The 20356-nt window shown below is 57.7% G+C and overlaps 1 protein-coding gene across 1 annotated transcript in view; it reads left to right on the top strand.

Annotated features, from left to right (window-relative positions):
- The window catches only part of LOC140400214 (malate dehydrogenase, cytoplasmic-like), a 27664-nt gene extending 9995 nt beyond the window's left edge, over positions 1 to 17669 (top strand). The window contains exons 4-7 of the mRNA XM_072489683.1: positions 7023 to 7171; positions 9488 to 9577; positions 14154 to 14274; positions 16456 to 17669. Of these exons, the coding sequence (XP_072345784.1) occupies positions 7023 to 7171; positions 9488 to 9577; positions 14154 to 14274; positions 16456 to 16466 (371 nt within the window). The 3' untranslated portion in view covers positions 16467 to 17669. The remainder of the gene's footprint in view (positions 1 to 7022; positions 7172 to 9487; positions 9578 to 14153; positions 14275 to 16455) is intronic.
- Positions 17670 to 20356: the final 2687 nt, after the last annotated feature.

The following is a 20356-nucleotide window of genomic DNA, read 5'->3' as shown; positions in this document are numbered from 1 at the left end:
TAGAGTTGGAGGAGGTTACGGAGATGAGGGAGGGTGAGATCTCGGGGGAGAGTAGGCAGTGGTGTAGGGTTGGGGGAGGTTACGGAGATGGGGGAGATTGAGATCTCGGGGAGAGTAGGCAGTGGTGTAGGGTTGGGGGAGGTTACGGAGATGGGGGAGAGTGAGATCTCGGGGAGAGTAGGCAGTGGTGTAGGGTTGGGGGAGGTTACGGAGATGGGGGAGAGTGAGATCTCGGGGAGAGTAGGCAGTGGTGTCGGGTTTTGGGAGGTTACAGAGATGGGGGTGGGTGAGATCTCGGGGAGAGTAGGCAGTGGTGTCGGGTTGGGGGAGGTTACAGAGATGGGGAGGGTGAGATCTCGGGGAGAGTAGGCAGTGGTGTAGAGTTGGAGGAGGTTACAGAGATGGAGAAGGGTGAGATCTCGGGGAGAGTAGGCAGTGGTGTAGAGTTGGGGGAGGTTACAGAGATGGAGGAGGGTGAGATCTCGGGGGAGAGTAGGCAGTGGTGTAGAGTTGGAGGAGGTTATAGAGATGGAGAAGGGTGAGATCTCGGGGAGAGTAGGCAGTGGTGTAGAGTTGGGGGAGGTTACAGAGATGGAGGAGGGTGAGATCTCGGGGAGAGTAGGCAGTGGTGTAGAGTTGGGGGAGGTTACAGAGATGGGGGAGAGTGAGATCTCGGGGAGAGTAGGCAGTGGTGTAGGGTTGGGGAGGTTACAGAGATGGGGGAGGGGGAGATCTCGGGGAGAGTAGACAGTGGTGGAGGGTTGGGGAGGTACAGAGATGGAGAGAGTGAGATCTCGGGGAGAGTAGACAGTGGTGGAGGGTTGGGGGAGGTTACAGAGATGGGGAGGGTGAGATCTCGGGGAGAGTAGGCAGTGGTGTAGGGTTGGGGGAGGTTACGGAGATGGGGGAGAGTGAGATCTCGGGGAGAGTAGGCAGTGGTGTAGGGTTGGGGAGGTTACGGAGATGGGGGAGAGTGAGATCTCGGGGAGAGTAGGCAGTGGTGTAGAGTTGGAGGAGGTTACGGAGATGAGGGAGGGTGAGATCTCGGGGGAGAGTAGGCAGTGGTGTAGGGTTGGGGGAGGTTACGGAGATGGGGGAGATTGAGATCTCGGGGAGAGTAGGCAGTGGTGTAGGGTTGGGGGAGGTTACGGAGATGGGGGAGAGTGAGATCTCGGGGAGAGTAGGCAGTGGTGTAGGGTTGGGGGAGGTTACGGAGATGGGGGAGAGTGAGATCTCGGGGAGAGTAGGCAGTGGTGTCGGGTTTTGGGAGGTTACAGAGATGGGGGTGGGTGAGATCTCGGGGAGAGTAGGCAGTGGTGTAGGGTTGGGGGAGGTTACAGAGATGGGGGAGGGTGAGATCTCGGGGAGAGTAGGCAGTGGTGTAGGGATGGGGGAGGTTACAGAGATGGGGGAGGGTGAGATCTCGGGGAGAGTAGGCAGTGGTGTCGGGTTGGGGGAGGTTACAGAGATGGGGGAGGGGGAGGTCTCGGGGAGAGTAGACAGTGGTGTCGGGTTGGGGGAGGTTACAGAGATGGGGGAGGGTGAGATCTCGGGGAGAGTAGGCAGTGGTGTAGGGTTGGGGGAGGTTACAGAGATGGGGGAGGGGGAGGTCTCGGGGAGAGTAGGCAGTGGTGTAGGGTTGGGGGAGGTTACAGAGATGGGGGAGGGTGAGATCTCGGGGAGAGTAGGCAGTGGTGTAGGGTTGGGGGAGGTTACAGAGATGGGGAAGGGTGAGGTCTCGGGGAGAGTAGGCAGTGGTGTAGAGTTGGGGGAGGTTACGGAGATGGGGGAGGGTGAGATCTCGGGGAGAGTAGGCAGTGGTGTAGGGTTGGGGGAGGTTACAGAGATGGGGAAGGGTGAGGTCTCGGGGAGAGTAGGCAGTGGTGTAGGGTTGGGGGAGGTTACGGAGATGGGGGAGAGTGAGATCTCGGGGAGAGTAGGCAGTGGTGTAGGGTTGGGGGAGGTTACAGAGATGGGGGAGGGTGAGATCTCGGGGAGAGTAGGCAGTGGTGTAGGGTTGGGGGAGGTTACGGAGATGGGGGAGGGTGAGGTCTCGGGGAGAGTAGGCAGTGGTGTCGGGTTGGGGGAGGTTACAGAGATGGGGGAGGGTGAGATCTCGGGGAGAGTAGGCAGTGGTGTCGGGTTGGGGGAGGTTACAGAGATGGGGGTGGGTGATGTCTCGGGGAGAGTAGGCAGTGGTGTAGGGTTTGGGGAGGTTTCAGAGATGGGGGAGGGTGAGGTCTCGGGGAGAGTAGGCAGTGGTGTCGGGTTGGGGGAGGTTACAGAGATGGGGGAGGGTGAGGTCTCGGGGAGAGTAGGCAGTGGTGTCGGGTTGGAGGAGGTTACAGAGATGGGGAAGGGTGAGATCTCGGGGAGAGTAGGCAGTGGTGTCGGGTTGGGGGAGGTTACAGAGATGGGGGAGGGTGAGGTCTCGGGGAGAGTAGGCAGTGGTGTAGGGTTGGAGGAGGTTACAGAGATGGGGAAGGGTGAGATCTCGGGGAGAGTAGGCAGTGGTGTCGGGTTGGGGGAGGTTACGGAGATGGGGGAGGGTGAGGTCTCGGGGAGAGTAGGCAGTGGTGTAGGGTTGGGGGAGGTTACAGAGATGGGGGAGGGTGAGATCTCGGGGAGAGTAGACAGTGGTGTAGGGTTGGGGGAGGTTACGGAGATGGGGGAGGGTGAGGTCTCGGGGAGAGTAGGCAGTGGTGTCGGGTTGGGGGAGGTTACAGAGATGGGGGAGGGTGAGATCTCGGGGAGAGTAGGCAATGGAGTCGGGTTGGGGGAGGTTACAGAGATGGGGGTGAGTGAGGTCTCGGGGAGAGTAGGCAGTGGTGTAGGGTTGGGGGAGGTTACAGAGATGGGGGAGGGTGAGGTCTCGGGGAGAGTAGGCAGTGGTGTAGGGTTGGGGGAGGTTACAGAGATGGGGGAGGGTGAGATCTCGGGGAGAGTAGGCAGTGGTGTAGGGTTGGGGGAGGTTACAGAGATGGGGGAGGGTGAGGTCTCGGGGAGAGTAGGCAGTGGTGTAGGGTTGGGGGAGGTTACAGAGATGGGGGAGGGTGAGATCTCGTGGAGAGTAGGCAGTGGTGTAGGGTTTGGGAGGTTACAGAGATGGGGGAGGGTGAGGTCTCGGGGAGAGTAGGCAGTGGTGTAGGGTTGGGGGGGTTACGGAGATGGGGGAGGGTGAGATCTCGGGGAGAGTAGGCAGTGGTGTAGGGTTGGGGGAGGTTACAGAGATGGGGAAGGGTGAGGTCTCGGGGAGAGTAGGCAGTGGTGTAGGGTTGGGGGAGGTTACAGAGATGGGGGAGAGTGAGGTCTCGGGGAGAGTAGGCAGTGGTGTAGGGTTGGGGGAGGTTACAGAGATGGGGGATGGGGAGATCCTGGGGAGGGTAGGCAGTGGTGTAGGGTTGGGGAGGTTACAGAGATGGGGGAGGGTGAGATCTCGGGGGAGAGTAGGCAGTGGTGTAGGGTTGGGGGAGGTTACAGAGATGGGGGAGGGTGAGGTCTCGGGGAGAGTAGGCAGTGGTGTAGGGTTGGGGGAGGTTACAGAGATGGGGAAGGGTGAGATCTCGGGGAGAGTAGACAGTGGTGTTGGGTTGGGGGAGGTTACAGAGATGGGGAGGGTGAGATCTCGGGGAGAGTAGGCAGTGGTGTAGGGTTGGGGGAGGTTACGGAGATGGGGGAGAGTGAGATCTCGGGGAGAGTAGGCAGTGGTGTAGGGTTGGGGGAGGTTACAGAGATGGGGGAGAGTGCGATCTCGGGGAGAGTAGGCAGTGGTGTAGGGTTGGGGGAGGTTACAGAGATGGAGGATGGTGAGATCGCGGGGAGAGTAGGCAGTGGTGTAGAGTTGGAGGAGGTTATAGAGATGGGGAAAGGTGAGATCTCGGGAAGAGTAGGCAGTGGTGTAGGGTTTAGGGAGGTTACGGAGATGGGGGAGGGTGAGATCTCGGGGGAGAGTAGGCAGCGGTGTAGAGTTGGGGGAGGTTACAGAGATGGAGGAGGGTGAGATCTCGGGGAGAGTAGGCAGTGATGTAGGGTTGGGGGAGGTTACGGAGATGGGGGAGGGTGAGATCTCGGGGGAGAGTAGGCAGTAGTGTCGGGTTGGGGGAGGTTACAGAGATGGAGGAGGGTGAGATCTCGGGGAGAGTAGGCAGTGGTGTAGGGTTGGGGGAGGTTACAGAGATGGAGGAGGGTGAGATCGCGGGGAGAGTAGGCAGTGGTGTAGAGTTGGAGGAGGTTATAGAGATGGGGAAAGGTGAGATCTCGGGAAGAGTAGGCAGTGGTGTAGGGTTTAGGGAGGTTACGGAGATGGGGGAGGGTGAGATCTCGGGGGAGAGTAGGCAGCGGTGTAGAGTTGGGGGAGGTTACAGAGATGGAGGAGGGTGAGATCTCGGGGAGAGTAGGCAGTGATGTAGGGTTGGGGGAGGTTACGGAGATGGGGGAGGGTGAGATCTCGGGGGAGAGTAGGCAGTAGTGTCGGGTTGGGGGAGGTTACAGAGATGGAGGAGGGTGAGATCTCGGGGAGAGTAGGCAGTGGTGTCGGGTTGGGGGAGGTTACAGAGATGGTGGAGAGTGAGATCTCGGGGAGAGTAGGCAGTGGTGTAGAGTTGGGGGAGGTTACAGAGATGGGGGAGAGTGAGATGTCGGGGAGAGTAGGCAGTTGTGTAGGGTTGGGGGAGGTTACAGAGATGGGGGAGGGTGAGATCTCGGGGAGAGTAGGCAGTGGTTCGGGTTTTGGGAGGTTACAGAGATGGGGGAGGGTGAGGTCTCGGGGGGAGTAGGCAGTGGTGTAGGGTTGGGGGAGGTGATAGAGATGGGGGAGGGGGAGATCCCGGGGGAGGGTAGGCAGTGGTGTAGAGTTGGGGCAGGTTACAGAGATGGGGAGGGTGAGATCTCGGGGAGAGTAGGCAGTGGTGTCGGGTTGGAGGAGGTTACAGAGATGGAGAAGGGTGAGATCTCGGAGGAGAGTAGGCAGTGGTGTCGGGTTGGAGGAGGTTACAGAGATGGGGAAGGGTGAGATCTCGGGGGAGAGTAGGCAGTGGTGTAGGGTTGGGGGAGGTTACAGAGATGGGGGAGGGTGAGGTCTCGGGGAGAGTAGGCAGTGGTGTAGGGTTGGGGGAGGTTACAGAGATGGAGGAGGTGAGATCTCGGGGAGAGTAGGCAGTGGTGTCGGGTTGGGGGAGGTTACAGAGATGGGGGAGAGTGAGATCTCGGGGAGAGTAGGCAGTGGTGTAGAGTTGGGGGAGGTTGCAGAGATGGGGGAGAGTGAGATCTCGGGGAGAGTAGGCAGTGGTGTAGGGTTGGGGGAGGTTACAGAGATGGGGGAGGGTGAGATCTCGGGGAGAGTAGGCAGTGGTGTAGAGTTGGGAGAGGTTACAGAGATGGAGGAGGGTGAGATCTCGGGGAGAGTAGACAGTGGTGTAGGGTTGGGGGAGGTTACAGAGATGGGGGAGGGTGAGATCTCGGGGAGAGTAGGCAGTGGTGTAGGGTTGGGGAGGTTACAGAGATGGGGGAGTGTGAGGTCTCGGGGGAGAGTAGGCAGTGGTGTAGGGTTGGAGGAGGTTACAGAGATGGGGAAGGGTGAGGTCTCGGGGAGAGTAGGCAGTGGTGTCGGGTTTTGGGAGGTTACAGAGATGGGGGTGGGTGAGATCTCGGGGAGAGTAGGCAGTGGTGCAGGGTTGGGGGAGGTTACAGAGATGGGGGAGAGTGAGATCTCGGGGAGAGTAGGCAGTGGTGTAGGGTTGGGGGAGGTTACGGAGATGGGGGAGAGTGAGATCTCGGGGAGAGTAGGCAGTGGTGTAGGGTTGGGGGAGGTTACAGAGATGGGGAGGGTGAGATCTTGGGGAGAGTAGGCAGTGGTGTCGGGTTGGAGGAGGTTACAGAGATGGGGAAGGGTGAGATCCCGGGGAGAGTAGGCAGTGGTGTAGGGTTGGGGGAGGTTACAGAGATGGGGGAGGGTGAGATCTCGGGGGAGAGTAGGCAGTGGTGTAGGGTTGGGGGAGGTTACGGAGATGGGGGAGAGTGAGATCTCGGGGAGAGTAGGCAGTGGTGTCGGGTTTTGGGAGGTTACAGAGATGGGGGTGGGTGAGATCTCTGGGAGAGTAGGCAGTGGTGCAGTGTTGGGGCAGGTTACAGAGATGGGGGAGAGTGAGATCTCGGGGAGAGTAGGCAGTGGTGTAGGGTTGGGGGAGGTTACGGAGATGGGGGAGAGTGAGATCTCGGGGAGAGTAGGCTGTGGTGTAGGGTTGGGGGAGGTTACAGAGATGGGGAGGGTGAGGTCTTGGGGAGAGTAGGCAGTGGTGTCGGGTTGGAGGAGGTTACAGAGATGGGGAAGGGTGAGATCTCGGGGGAGAGTAGGCAGTGGTGTCGGGTTGGGGGAGGTTACAGAGAAGGGGGTGAGTGAGGTCTCGGGGAGAGTAGGCAGTGGTGTAGGGTTGGGGGAGGTTACAGAGATGGGGGAGGGTGAGATCTCGGGGAGAGTAGGCAGTGGTGTAGGGTTGGGGGAGGTTACAGAGATGGGGGAGAGTGAGATCTCGGGGAGAGTAGGCAGTGGTGTAGGGTTGGGGGAGGTTACAGAGATGGGGGAGGGTGAGATCTCGGGGAGAGTAGGCAGTGGTGTAGGGTTGGGGAGGTTACAGAGATGGGGGAGGGGGAGATCTCGGGGAGAGTAGGCAGTGGTGTAGGGTTGGGGAGGTTACAGAGATGGGGGAGGGTGAGGTCTCGGGGAGAGTAGGCAGTGGTGTAGGGTTGGGGGAGGTTACAGAGATGGGGGAGGGTGAGGTCTCGGGGAGAGTAGGCAGTGGTGTAGGGTTGGGGGAGGTTACGGAGATGGGGGAGGGTGAGATCTCCGGGAGAGTAGGCAGTGGTGTAGGGTTGGGGGAGGTTACGGAGACCTTCGGAGAGACCTCGTTCCTAACCAGGGACTCTAACACGATGAGGAAACTGTCCCTCCCCCTCCTCCCTTGGCCATGACCCGGGAAGCAGGGGAGTGACGTGTTTCCCTCATTAACCGATTCTCTCTCTCCTTCTCTCTCTCGCTCTCTCACTCTCTCCTTCTCCTCAGGGCTTCCAACAGCAAGCGACGACTCTGATGGGGGGGGGCAGACCGCCTGGTGCCATGTCCACCGCCAATGCCATTGGTGACCACCTGCGGGCGCTGTGGTCGGGGACACAGGAGGTACGTTGCCTTGGGGGGGTCGGAGTCGGTCACACTGGGCGGGGGTCCTGGGAATGGGGGTAGCGGTGGGGTCGGAGGTCACTGAGCAGAATGCTCTCTCCTATTGGCCGTTTTAGGGTGCATTGGTCGGGTAGCGACCCGGGCGGAGGGGTCAAAGTGTCGCAATTGGGTCTGGTGGGAGCTGAGGAGGCCGGGGTAGGAATGAATGGGGTTGGAGGGCGTCCCGATCCTTATCTCCAATGCTCACTCACTATCTCACCCACGCTCACTCACTATCTCACCCACGCTCACTCACTATCTCACCCACGCTCACTCACTATTTCACCCACGCTCACTCACTATCTCACCCACGCTCACTCACTATTTCACCCACGCTCACTCACTATTTCACCCACGCTCACTCACTATTTCACCCACGCTCACTCACTATTTCACCCACGCTCACTCACTATCTCACCCAAGCTCACTCATTATCTCACCCACGCTCACTCACTATTTCACCCACGCTCACTCACTATTTCACCCACACTCACTCACTATTTCACCCATGCTCACTCACTATCTCACCCACGCTCACTCACTATTTGACCCACGCTCACTCACTATTTCACCCACGCTCACTCACTATTTCACCCACGCTCACTCACTATTTGACCCACGCTCACTCACTATTTGACCCACGCTCACTCACTATTTGACCCACGCTCACTCACTATTTGACACACGCTCACTCACTATTTGACCCACGCTCACTCACTATTTGACACACGCTCACTCTCTATTTCACCCACGGTCACTCACTATCTCACCCACGCTCACTCACTATCTCACCCACGCTCACTCACTATCTCACCCACGCTCACTCACTATCTCACCCACGTTCACTCACTATCTCACCCACGCTCACTCACTATCTCACCCATGCTCACACACTATCTCACCCACGCTCACTCACTATCTCACCCACGCTCACTCACTATCTCACCCACGCTCACTCACTATTTCACCCACGCTCACTCACTATTTCACCCACGCTCACTCACTATCTCACCCACGCTCACTCACTATCTCACCCACGCTCACTCACTATCTCACCCACGCTCACTCACTATTTCACCCACGCTCACTCACTATTTCACCCACACTCACTCACTATTTCACCCATGCTCACTCACTATCTCACCCACGCTCACTCACTATTTGACCCACGCTCACTCACTATTTGACCCACGCTCACTCACTATTTGACCCACGCTCACTCACTATTTGACCCACGCTCACTCACTATTTGACCCACGCTCACTCACTATTTGACCCACGCTCACTCACTATTTGACCCACGCTCACTCACTATTTGACCCACGCTCACTCACTATTTGACACACGCTCACTCTCTATTTCACCCACGCTCACTCACTATCTCACCCACGCTCACTCACTATCTCACCCACGCTCACTCACTATCTCACCCACGTTCACTCACTATCTCACCCACGCTCACTCACTATCTCACCCATGCTCACACACTATCTCACCCACGCTCACTCACTATCTCACCCACGCTCACTCACTATCTCACCCACGCTCACTCACTATCTCACCCACGCTCACTCACTATCTCACCCATGCTCACACACTATCTCACCCACGCTCACTCACTATTTCACCCACGCTCACTCACTATCTCACCCATGCTCACACACTATCTCACCCACGCTCACTCACTATCTCACCCACGCTCACTCACTATCTCACCCACGCTCACTCACTATCTCACCCACGTTCACTCACTATCTCACCCACGCTCACTCACTATCTCACCCATGCTCACACACTATCTCACCCACGCTCACTCACTATTTCACCCACGCTCACTCACTATTTCACCCACGCTCACTCACTATCTCACCCACGCTCACTCACTATCTCACCCACGCTCACTCACTATCTCACCCACGCTCACTCACTATTTCACCCACGCTCACTCACTATTTCACCCACACTCACTCACTATTTCACCCACGCTCACTCACTATCTCACCCACGCTCACTCACTATCTCACCCACGCTCACTCACTATCTCACCCACGCTCACTCACTATTTCACTCACGCTCACTCACTATCTCACCCACGCTCACTCACTATTTGACCCACGCTCACTCACTATCTCACCCACGCTCACTCACTATTTGACCCACGCTCACTCTCTATTTCACCCACGCTCACTCACTATTTGGCTCACTCGCTCACAATTGGCCCACACTCGCTCTTGTTTTTTTCACTGTTCGCCGCTGATTTGCTGCTGTTCTTCGCAGGGTGACTATGTGTCAATGGGAGTTCTCTCCAATGGGAATAGCTATGGAGTTCCGGACCAGCTCATTTACGCCTTCCCAGTGACTGTACAGGTACATTGAACTCGAGCCTCTGATTGGGTGGATATCCCTCCGTGATAATACCTCATCGGAAGGTACCAAGGTTACCAGTCCGACACTCTCAATAGTAATTGGTGGCAGTGCTGCACTGTCAGACGGTCAGTACTGAGGGGGCGCCGCACAGTCAGAGGGTCAGTACTGAGGGAGTGCTGCACTGTCAGAGGGTCAGTACTGAGGGAGTGCTGCACTGTCAGACGGTCAGTACTGAGGGAGTGCTGCACTGTCAGAGGGTCAGTACTGAGGGAGTGCTGCACTGTCAGAGGGCCAGTACTGAGGGAGTGCCGCACTGTCAGAGGGTCAGTACTGAGGGAGTGCTGCACTGTCAGAGGGTCAGTACTGAGGGAGTGCCGCACTGTCACAGGGTCAGTACTGAGGGAGTGCTGCACTGTCAGAGGGTCAGTACTGAGGGAGTGCCGCACTGTCAGAGGGTCAGTACTGAGGGAGCGCTGCACTGACAGAGGGTCAGTACTGAGTGAGTGATGCACTGTCAGAGGGTCAGTACTGAGGGAGTGCTGCACTGTCAGAGGGTCAGTACTGAGGGAGTGCCGCACTGTCAGAGAGTCAGTACTGAGGGAGTGCCGCACTGTCAGAGGGTCAGTACTGAGGGAGTGCTGCACTGTCAGAGGGTCAGTACTGAGGGAGTGCCGCACTGTCGGAGGGTCAGTACTGAGGGAGTGCCGCACTGTCAGAGAGTCAGTACTGAGAGAGAGCCGCACTGTCAGAGGGTCAGTACTGAGGGAGTGCCGCACTGTCAGACGGTCAGTACTGAGGGAGTGCCGCACTGTCGGAGGGTCAGTACTGAGGGAATGCTGCACTGTCAGAGGGTCAGTACTGAGGGAGTGCCGCACTGTCGGAGGGTCAGTACTGAGGGAGTGCCGCACTGTCAGAGAGTCAGTACTGAGAGAGAGCCGCACTGTCAGAGGGTCAGTACTGAGAGAGTGCCGCACTGTCAGAGGGTCAGTACTGAGGGAATGCCGCACTGTCAGAGAGTCAGTACTGAGGGAGTGCTGCACTGTCAGAGGGTAAGTACTGAGGGAGTGCTGCACTGTCAGACGGTCAGTACTGAGGGAGTGCCGCACTGTCGGAGGGTCAGTACTGAGGGAGTGCTGCACTGTCAGAGGGTCAGTACTGAGGGAGTGCCGCACTGTCGGAGGGTCAGTACTGAGGGAGTGCCGCACTGTCAGAGAGTCAGTACTGAGAGAGAGCCGCACTGTCAGAGGGTCAGTACTGAGAGAGTGCCGCACTGTCAGAGGGTCAGTACTGAGGGAATGCCGCACTGTCAGAGAGTCAGTACTGAGGGAGTGCTGCACTGTCAGAGGGTAAGTACTGAGGGAGTGCTGCACTGTCAGAGGGTCAGTACTGAGAGAGTGCCGCACTGTCAGAGGGTCAGTACTGAGGGAATGCCGCACTGTCAGAGAGTCAGTACTGAGGGAGTGCTGCACTGTCAGAGGGTCAGTACTGAGGGAGTGCCGCACTGTCAGAGGGTCAGTACTGAGAGAGTGCCGCACTGTCAGAGAGTCAGTACTGAGGGAGTGCTGCACTGTCAGAGGGTCAGTGCTGAGGGAGTGCAGCACTGTCAGAGGGTCAGTACTGAGGGAGTGCCGCACTGTCACAGGGTCAGTACTGAGGGAGCGCTGCACTGTCAGAGGGTCAGTACTGAGCAAGTGTTGCACTGTCAGAGGGTCAGTACTGAGGGAGTGCTGCACTGTCAGAGGGTCAGTACTGAGTGAGTGCCGCACTATCAGAGGGTCAGTACTGAGGGAGTGCCGCACTGTCGGAGGGTCAGTACTGAGGGAGTGCCGCACTGTCGGAGGGTCAGTACTGAGAGCTGCACTGTCAGAGGGTCAGTACTGAGGGAGTGCTGCACTGTCAGAGGGTCAGTACTGAGGGAGTGCTGCACTGTCAGAGAGTCAGTACTGAGGGAGTGCCGCACTGTCAGAGGGTCAGTACTGAGGGAGTGCTGCACTGTCAGAGGGTCAGTACTGAGGGAGTGCCGCACTGTCGGAGGGTCAGTACTGAGGGAGTGCCGCACTGTCAGAGAGTCAGTACTGAGGGAGTGCCGCACTGTCAGACGGTCAGTACTGAGGGAGTGCCGCACTGTCGGAGGGTCAGTACTGAGGGAATGCTGCACTGTCAGAGGGTCAGTACTGAGGGAGTGCCGCACTGTCGGAGGGTCAGTACTGAGGGAGTGCCGCACTGTCAGAGAGTCAGTACTGAGAGAGAGCCGCACTGTCAGAGGGTCAGTACTGAGAGAGTGCCGCACTGTCAGAGGGTCAGTACTGAGGGAATGCCGCACTGTCAGAGAGTCAGTACTGAGGGAGTGCTGCACTGTCAGAGGGTAAGTACTGAGGGAGTGCTGCACTGTCAGACGGTCAGTACTGAGGGAGTGCCGCACTGTCGGAGGGTCAGTACTGAGGGAGTGCTGCACTGTCAGAGGGTCAGTACTGAGGGAGTGCCGCACTGTCGGAGGGTCAGTACTGAGGGAGTGCCGCACTGTCAGAGAGTCAGTACTGAGAGAGAGCCGCACTGTCAGAGGGTCAGTACTGAGAGAGTGCCGCACTGTCAGAGGGTCAGTACTGAGGGAATGCCGCACTGTCAGAGAGTCAGTACTGAGGGAGTGCTGCACTGTCAGAGGGTAAGTACTGAGGGAGTGCTGCACTGTCAGAGGGTCAGTACTGAGAGAGTGCCGCACTGTCAGAGGGTCAGTACTGAGGGAATGCCGCACTGTCAGAGAGTCAGTACTGAGGGAGTGCTGCACTGTCAGAGGGTCAGTACTGAGGGAGTGCCGCACTGTCAGAGGGTCAGTACTGAGAGAGTGCCGCACTGTCAGAGAGTCAGTACTGAGGGAGTGCTGCACTGTCAGAGGGTCAGTGCTGAGGGAGTGCAGCACTGTCAGAGGGTCAGTACTGAGGGAGTGCCGCACTGTCACAGGGTCAGTACTGAGGGAGCGCTGCACTGTCAGAGGGTCAGTACTGAGCAAGTGTTGCACTGTCAGAGGGTCAGTACTGAGGGAGTGCTGCACTGTCAGAGGGTCAGTACTGAGTGAGTGCCGCACTATCAGAGGGTCAGTACTGAGGGAGTGCCGCACTGTCGGAGGGTCAGTACTGAGGGAGTGCCGCACTGTCGGAGGGTCAGTACTGAGAGCTGCACTGTCAGAGGGTCAGTACTGAGGGAGTGCTGCACTGTCAGAGGGTCAGTACTGAGGGAGTGCTGCACTGTCAGAGGGTCAGTACTGAGGGAGTGCTGCACTGTCAGAGGGTCAGTACTGAGGGAGTGCCGCACTGTCGGAGGGTCAGTACTGAGGGAGCGCTGCACTGTCAGAGGGTCAGTACTGAGGGAGCGCTGCACTGTCAGAGGGTCAGTACTGAGGGAGCGCCGCACTGTCAGAGGTTCAGTACTGAGGGAGTGCCGCACTGTCAGAGGGTCAGTACTGAGGGACTGCTGCACTGTCAGAGGGTCAGTACTGAGGGAGTGCTGCACTGTCAGAGGGTCAGTACTGAGGGAGCGCCGCACTGTCAGAGGGTCAGTACTGAGGGAGCGCTGCACTGTCAGAGGGTCAGTACTGAGGGAGCGCCGCACTGTCAGAGGTTCAGTACTGAGGGAGTGCTGCACTGTCAGAGGGTCAGTACTGAGGGACTGCTGCACTGTCAGAGGGTCAGTACTGAGGGAGTGCTGCACTGTCAGAGGGTCAGTACTGAGGGAGCGCCGCACTGTCAGAGGGTCAGTACTGAGGGAGCGCCGCACTGTCAGAGGTTCAGTACTGAGGGAGTGCTGCACTGTCAGAGGGTCAGTACTGAGTGAGTGCTGCACTGTCAGTGGTCAGTACTGAGGGAGTGCCGCCCTGTCAGAGGGTCAGTACTGAGGGAGTGCTGCACTGTCAGAGGGTCAGTACTGAGGGAGTGCCGCACTGTCAGAGGGTCAGTACTGAGGGACTGCTGCACTGTCAGAGGGTCAGTACTGAGGGAGTGCTGCACTGTCAGAGGGTCAGTACTGAGGGAGTGCTGCACTGTCAGAGGGTCAGTACTGAGGGAGTGCTGCACTGTCAGAGGGTCAGTACTGAGGGAGTGCTGCACTGTCAGAGGGTCAGTACTGAGGGAGTGCTGCACTGTCAGGGGGTCAGTACTGAGGGAGTGCTGCGCTGTCTCTCTCTCTCTCTCTCTGTCTGACTGAGCATTTGGTAATCGGTCCCTGATCTGACTCAATGATATTTTCCTCGATAACGCTCCAGCGATGCAGCTTTGGGAAACGATAGAAGTACAAGTTGTTATTGCGTTGTATTCGAGCTCCGGGAATTTCCTCTAAATCCCCTCCTGTGTCCGAGGTGCGATCGAAATCTCCGTCGCCTCCTGGTCGTCAGGCCTGCCTGCAACGACACCCGCCCGGTTGAATAGCCAGCCCGGCTTGGCACTGGAACGTGTGCTGGATGAGTCGATGGGTAGGGGGGCGGGGGGGGGAGCGGACGGTCTGGGCGAAACCAGCACCTCGTCCAAAGATGCCGACCTCGCCGGGGTCCTGAACTACGCCCTCACAGATTGGTCTCTGATTCCAGGAGAGACGCTGGAAGATGGTGCGCGGCCTGAGTGTGTCCGAGGTCTCCCGGCGGAGGATGGCCCAGTCTGCCTGGGAGCTCCACGGAGAGCGGGAGAGAGCACTGAGAGGGCTGGCCAAGAGTAAGTACCGCTTTCCCTGACCCCCGTGTTGTACCTGTCCTGGGAGTGTTTGATGGGGACAGTGTAGAGGGAGCTTTACTCTGTATCTACCCCCGTGCTGTACCTGTCCTGGGAGTGTTTGATGGGGACAGTGTAGAGGGAGCTTTACTCTGTATCTAACCCCGTGCTGTACCTGTCCTGGGAATGTTTGATGGGGACAGTGTAGAGGGAGCTTTACTCTGTATCTAACCCCGTGCTGTACCTGTCCCGGGAGTGTTTGATGGGGACAGTGTAGAGGGAGCTTTACTCTGTATCTAACCCCGTGCTGTACCTGTCCTGGGAGTGTTTGATGGGGACAGTGTAGAGGGAGCTTTACTCTGTATCTAACCCCGTGCTGTACCTGTCCCGGGAGTGTTTGATGGGGACAGTGTAGAGGGACCTTTACTCTGTATCTAATCCCGTGCTGTACCTGTCCTGGGAGTGTTTGATGGGGACAGTGTAGAGGGACCTTTACTCTGTATCTAACTCCGTGCTGTACCTGTCCTGGGAGTGTTTGATGGAGACAGTGGAGAGGGAGCTTTACTCTGTATCTAGCCCCGTGCTGTACCTGTCCTGGGAGTGTTTGATGGGGAGAGTGTAGAGGGAGCTTTACTCTGTATCTAACCCCGTGCTGTACCTGTCCTGGGAGTGTTTGATGCGGACAGTGTAGAGGGAGCTTTACTCTGTATCTACCCCCGTGCTGTACATGTCCTTGGAGTGTTTGATGGGGGACAGTGTAGAGGGAGCTTTACTCTGTATCTAACCCCGTGCTGTACCTGTCCTGGGAGTGTTTGATGGGGACAGTGTAGAGGGAGCTTTACTCTGTATCTAACTCCGTGCTGTACCTGTCCTGGGAGTGTTTGATGGGGACAGTGTAGAGGGAGCTTTACTCTGTATCTAACCCCGTGCTGTACCTGTCCTGGGAGTGTTTGATGGGGACAGTGTAGCGGGAGCTTTACTCTGTATCTAACCCCGTGCTGTACCTGTCCTGGGAATGTTTGATGGGGACAGTGTAAGGGAGCTTTACTCTGTATCTAACCCCGTGCTGTACCTGTCCTGGGAGTGTTTGATGGGGACAGTGTAGAGGGAGCTTTACTCTGTATCTAACTCCGTGCTGTACCTGTCCTGGGAGTGTTTGATGGGGACAGTGTAGCGGGAGCTTTACTCTGTATCTAACCCCGTGCTGTACCTGTCCTGGGAATGTTTGATGGGGACAGTGTAGAGGGAGCTTTACTCTGTATCTAACCCCGTGCTGTACCTGTCCTGGGAGTGTTTGAAGGGGACAGTGTAGAGGGAGCTTTACTCTGTATCTAACCCCGTGCTGTACCTGTCCTGGGAGTGTTTGAAGGGGACAGTGTAGAGGGAGCTTTACTCTGTATCTAACCCCGTGCTGTACCTGTCCTGGGAGTGTTTGAAGGGGACAGTGTAGAGGGAGCTTTACTCTGTATCTAACCCCGTGCTGTACCTGTCCTGGGAGTGTTTGATGGGGACAGTGTAGAGGGAGCTTTACTCTGTATCTAACCCCGTGCTGTACCTGTCCTGGGAGTGTTTGACGGGGACAGTGTGGAGGGAGATTCATTCGGTGTCTAACTTGTGTCTGTAATTGGAGGTAATCAGTTCTCCAGCACTGGCAACTACAGGAATATGATCAAAAGGTGGACACAGCCTTGAGGTAAATTTTTCTCAAACACATGAATTAGGGAGCAGGAGTGAGGCCACTCGGCCCCTCCATCCCGCCCCGCCATTCGATACGATCGCGGCCGATCTGATTGGAACCTCGACCCCCAACATTCCCGCCGACCCCTCGATAACCCCCCCCCCCCCCCCCCGGGCCCTCATCAATCGAGAATCTCTCCACCTTGACATTAAAAACATTCGCAGTCTCCGCTTCCGCCGCCTCTCGAGGGAGAGAGTTCCAGAGACTCGCACCCCCCCGCCCCCCCCGCTCCGAGAGAAAACATTTCTCCCCCGTCTCCGTTTTAAACGGGGCCCCCACCCTTATTTTTAAACAGTGACCCCCCCTCCCCTCTCGTTCTCGATTCTCCCACAAGAGGAAACGTCCTCTCCACATCCCACCCTGTCAAGACCCCCCCCCCCCTCAGGATCTGAAAGGTTTCGATCGAGTCGCCTCTCACTCTTCTCTCTCTCCCTCTCTCTGTGCAGGTAACCTCTGATGGCTCTCTGCTGGGACCAGCTGGGTTCGAGCAGGGGACGCAGAAGATGCAGTGGACCGGCGCGGAGTGACGATGGGACAAGTGGGACCCGCCGCCTTTCTGCTCAAAGCCCCGCGCCCCCCTTTTATTCCTGACGGTGTGGGACCCCGTGTGAGTTAGCCCGCTCCCGGCCCCCTCCAGAGGAGCGCTCCTGAGCTCACAGGCAATCCCCACTGCCCCCCCCCCACCCCCCCTGCCACTCTCACCACCCCAGGAGCCGACCACGGGATCATTGACCCTGGGAAGGAGCCGCCATGTCGACCAGTCCCGGAGCGCGGGAGAGCTGGGATCGAGACACCGAAGAGGTGCGGTCACATCCGGGTCTCTTCCTGCCACCCTCCATAACCTGGACCCCCCCCCCGGCAGCATCGCACCCGGGTCCCCTGGGAGCAGCCATTTCTCGATTTAGGGAGCTTGGCGGCCAAGGCACGCAGTCAGCACGCGGTCACTGTGGGTCAACAGTGACCCCCCCCAACCCCCCCTCCCTCCCCGCCCGTCCCGACCAGCTTGAAACCTGCCGCCATTTCCTTCCGAAAGCAATAACGGCCGAACGCCCCCTGCCCCCCCCCCCCCCCCCCCCGGCCCCGGGACGTGCCCGAACTCATTCCGGCCAAAGTGCCCAAGGCGAGCTCCCGCAAACCTTTTCCTCCTCCCGCTCCGGCGCGGCGGTGAGCAGCGCTGCCTCACGCTGCCAGGGACCCGGGTTCGATTCCCGGCTGGGGTCACTGTCTGTGCGGAGTTCTCCCCCCGTGTGTGCGTGGGGTTTCCTCCGGGCGCTCCGGTTTCCTCCCGCAAGGCCCCGAAAGACGTGCTTGTCGGGTGAATTGGACATTCTGATTTCTCCCTCCGTGTCCCCGAACAGGCGCCGGAATGTGGCGACGAGGGGATTTTCACAGTAACTTCATTGCGGCGTTAATGTAAGCCTACTTGTGACAATAACGATTATGATTATTAAATTGCCCCTAAGTGTCAAGCGGTTAGGTGGGGTTACGGGGAAAGAGTGGGGGAGTGGGCCTGGGTTAGGGGGCTCTATCGGAGGGTCGGTACAGACTCGATGGGCCGAATGGCACTGTGGGGGATTCTATGGACGCCATTTTTTTTTAAAGTATGTTTGTTAAAGTTTTAACCATGAACAAACAATCAATAAAAACACCAGAATGTAAATGTTGTAAATAAATAAAAAGCAGCGATGTCGAACACTACACACCCCGAGCAGCTCGCGGGGCCTCTCGATCTTTGCAAAAGGGGGTAAACGGCTGCCATCTCTGGCCGAATCTCTCCACTGAGCCCCCGGTGGTGAATTTGACTTCCTCCACCATGTTGCCCGGGGGCCGGAGCGGAGGCGGCCGGGCGGCGCGCATGCGCGGATCGTTTAGGGCCGGCCTTCGGGCGCCGGAGCAGCGCACAGCACCCCGGCGCCGTTCTAGCCCCCGAAGTAGAGGAGAATGACTGGGCCCGGAGGCCCCGTTGACGCCGGCGTCGCTCGCGCCGGCTTTGACGCGATATCGGCGAATCCCGGCCTCGTGGTCCCCCCCCCCCACCCCCGGCCAGCCAGGGGCACCTCCCACCAGCCCCTCAACTCCAACTTGGTCGTTTCCAGCCAAAGGAAGTCGTACGGGTCCCCCAGCCGGCCGGGCACCCCCCTCGCCGATCGCCAATCGGGGCAATAAGAGAGGCGAAGGCCATGACGCCGGCATCCGCCCCTCCATCAGCTCCGACGCTTCGGTACTCCAGTCGCCATAGGGTTCAGCCTAACCTCTCTACCCCCACGATCTTCGATAGCGTCCCGAATACCACCTCCCAGAATCTTTCCAACTTCCCGCAGCCCCGGAACATATGTGCGGGATGCGTTGGCCCTTTCCCACTCATCTGCCACTCCCTGGGAGAACCCACTCACCCGAGTCACGTGCAACCTGTGTACCTCGAATCAACTCATCCTCGCGCACGGGGAGGGCGAATTTACCCTACGCAGTGCCTTCCCCCACACTCCCCATCCTATCTCTTCCCCGCCCCCCCCAATCCTCAGCTCTTCCCATTTATTCTTAATCCTCAACACCCGCGCTTCTCCCAGCCACCCGTATCTCTCGCCAATCCTGCTCTCCCCTTTCACATCCAGGAACAGCGACCGCTCCAGCAGCTCCTCTCTCCATTCCCTCCGCGCAAAACCCCTCGCTTGCGTACACCTGAACCCGCTTCCCTTCCCGAGCTCTACCCTCTCCCCCGCAGCTCTTCCATGACCTGCGGACATCTCCTCCAGATCCGAATCCGTCGCCCTTTTCAGCTCCATCTCTCTCTCCACCTCCTATACACGCTATCCGTCTCCTCCCGGCTTAAACCCGCGATTTCCACACAACAGTGTCAGCACCGACCCCCCACCCCCTCCCCCCACCCCACCCTCCGTCTTTAAAGTGTCTCCTCAACTGCTTCCACGCCCTTACCATGGACTGCGTCAGATTTTGTCCGGAGGCAGGTTCCAAGCTTTCCCTGTCTCCCTCTACGGGAACTACAGGACAAGGGGATGTCTAAAACAGGGGTGGGGGAGGGGGAACGGTCTCGGAAAATATATGAGGAGCTGATGGAGTGGGAAGGGGTTCCAATAGGGGAGGTGAAGAGGAAATGGGAGGACGGGTTGGGAGGGGTGTTGGAAGTCGGGCCCTGAGGAGAGTCAGTGCATCCTCGTCGTGCCTGATCCAGTTTAAGGTGGTCCACAGGGCTCGTGCGACCGTGGCCCGGATGAGCAGGTTCTTCGAGGAGGTGGAGGACGGGTGCAGGGGTAGTTCGGAGAGTCGTGTCCATATGTTTTGGGCGATTCTGAAGCCGGAGGGATTTTCAGATGTCATGCCGGAGGTCTGGAAGGGAGGGTAAACGGCCAATCCACCTAACCTGCACATCTTTGGACACTAAGGGACAATTTAGCACGGCCAATCCACCTAACCTGCACATCTTTGGACACTAAGGGGCAATTTAGCACGGCCAATCCACCTAACCTGCACATCTTTGGACACTAAGGGGCAATTTAGCACGGCCTATCCACCTAACCTGCACATCTTTGGACACTAAGGGGCAATTTAGCACGGCCAATCCACCTAACCTGCACATCTTTGGACACTAAGGGGCAATTTAGCACGGCCAATCCACCTAACCTGCACGTCTTTGGACACTAAGGGGCAATTTAGCACGGCCAATCCACCTAACCTGCACATCTTTGGACACTAAGGGACAATTTAGCACGGCCAATCCACCTAACCTGCACATCTTTGGACACTAAGGGGACAATTTAGCACGGCCAATCCACCTAACCTGCACATCTTTGGACACTAAGGGACAATTTAGCACGGCCAATCCACCTAACCTGTGCAGCCATCTCATAGGCAGAGTAAAGATTCTGGGAAGATGTGAGTTTGGGTTTCGCTGGCCAAGATGATCCGATAGCTGGGATCGCGTCTGATCGAGGAGAAGGAACAATGGGAAACGAGCATTGAAACTTGCTCAGGGGATGATACACGTCAGTGCACAGGAAGTGGTAAAGTGTTTCACAGGCCCTGGGCCTGAGGGAGCATCAGATACAGAGGAAAGCTCCCTCTACACTGTCCCCATCAAACACTCCCAGGACAGGTACAGCACGGGGTTAGATACAGAGGAAAGCTCCCTCTACGCTGTCCCCATCAAACACTCCCAGGACAGGTACAGCACGGGGTTAGATACAGAGTAAAGCTCCCTCTACACTGTCCCCATCAAACACTCCCAGGACAGGTACAGCACGGGGTTAGATACAGAGTAAAGCTCCCTCTACACTGTCCCCATCAAACACTCCCAGGACAGGTACAGCACGGGGTTAGATACAGAGTAAA

This window comes from Scyliorhinus torazame, chromosome 24 (genome assembly GCF_047496885.1).
Source record: "Scyliorhinus torazame isolate Kashiwa2021f chromosome 24, sScyTor2.1, whole genome shotgun sequence".
Taxonomy (NCBI): domain Eukaryota; kingdom Metazoa; phylum Chordata; class Chondrichthyes; order Carcharhiniformes; family Scyliorhinidae; genus Scyliorhinus; species Scyliorhinus torazame.
This window is presented reverse-complemented; position numbering and strand designations above follow the sequence as displayed.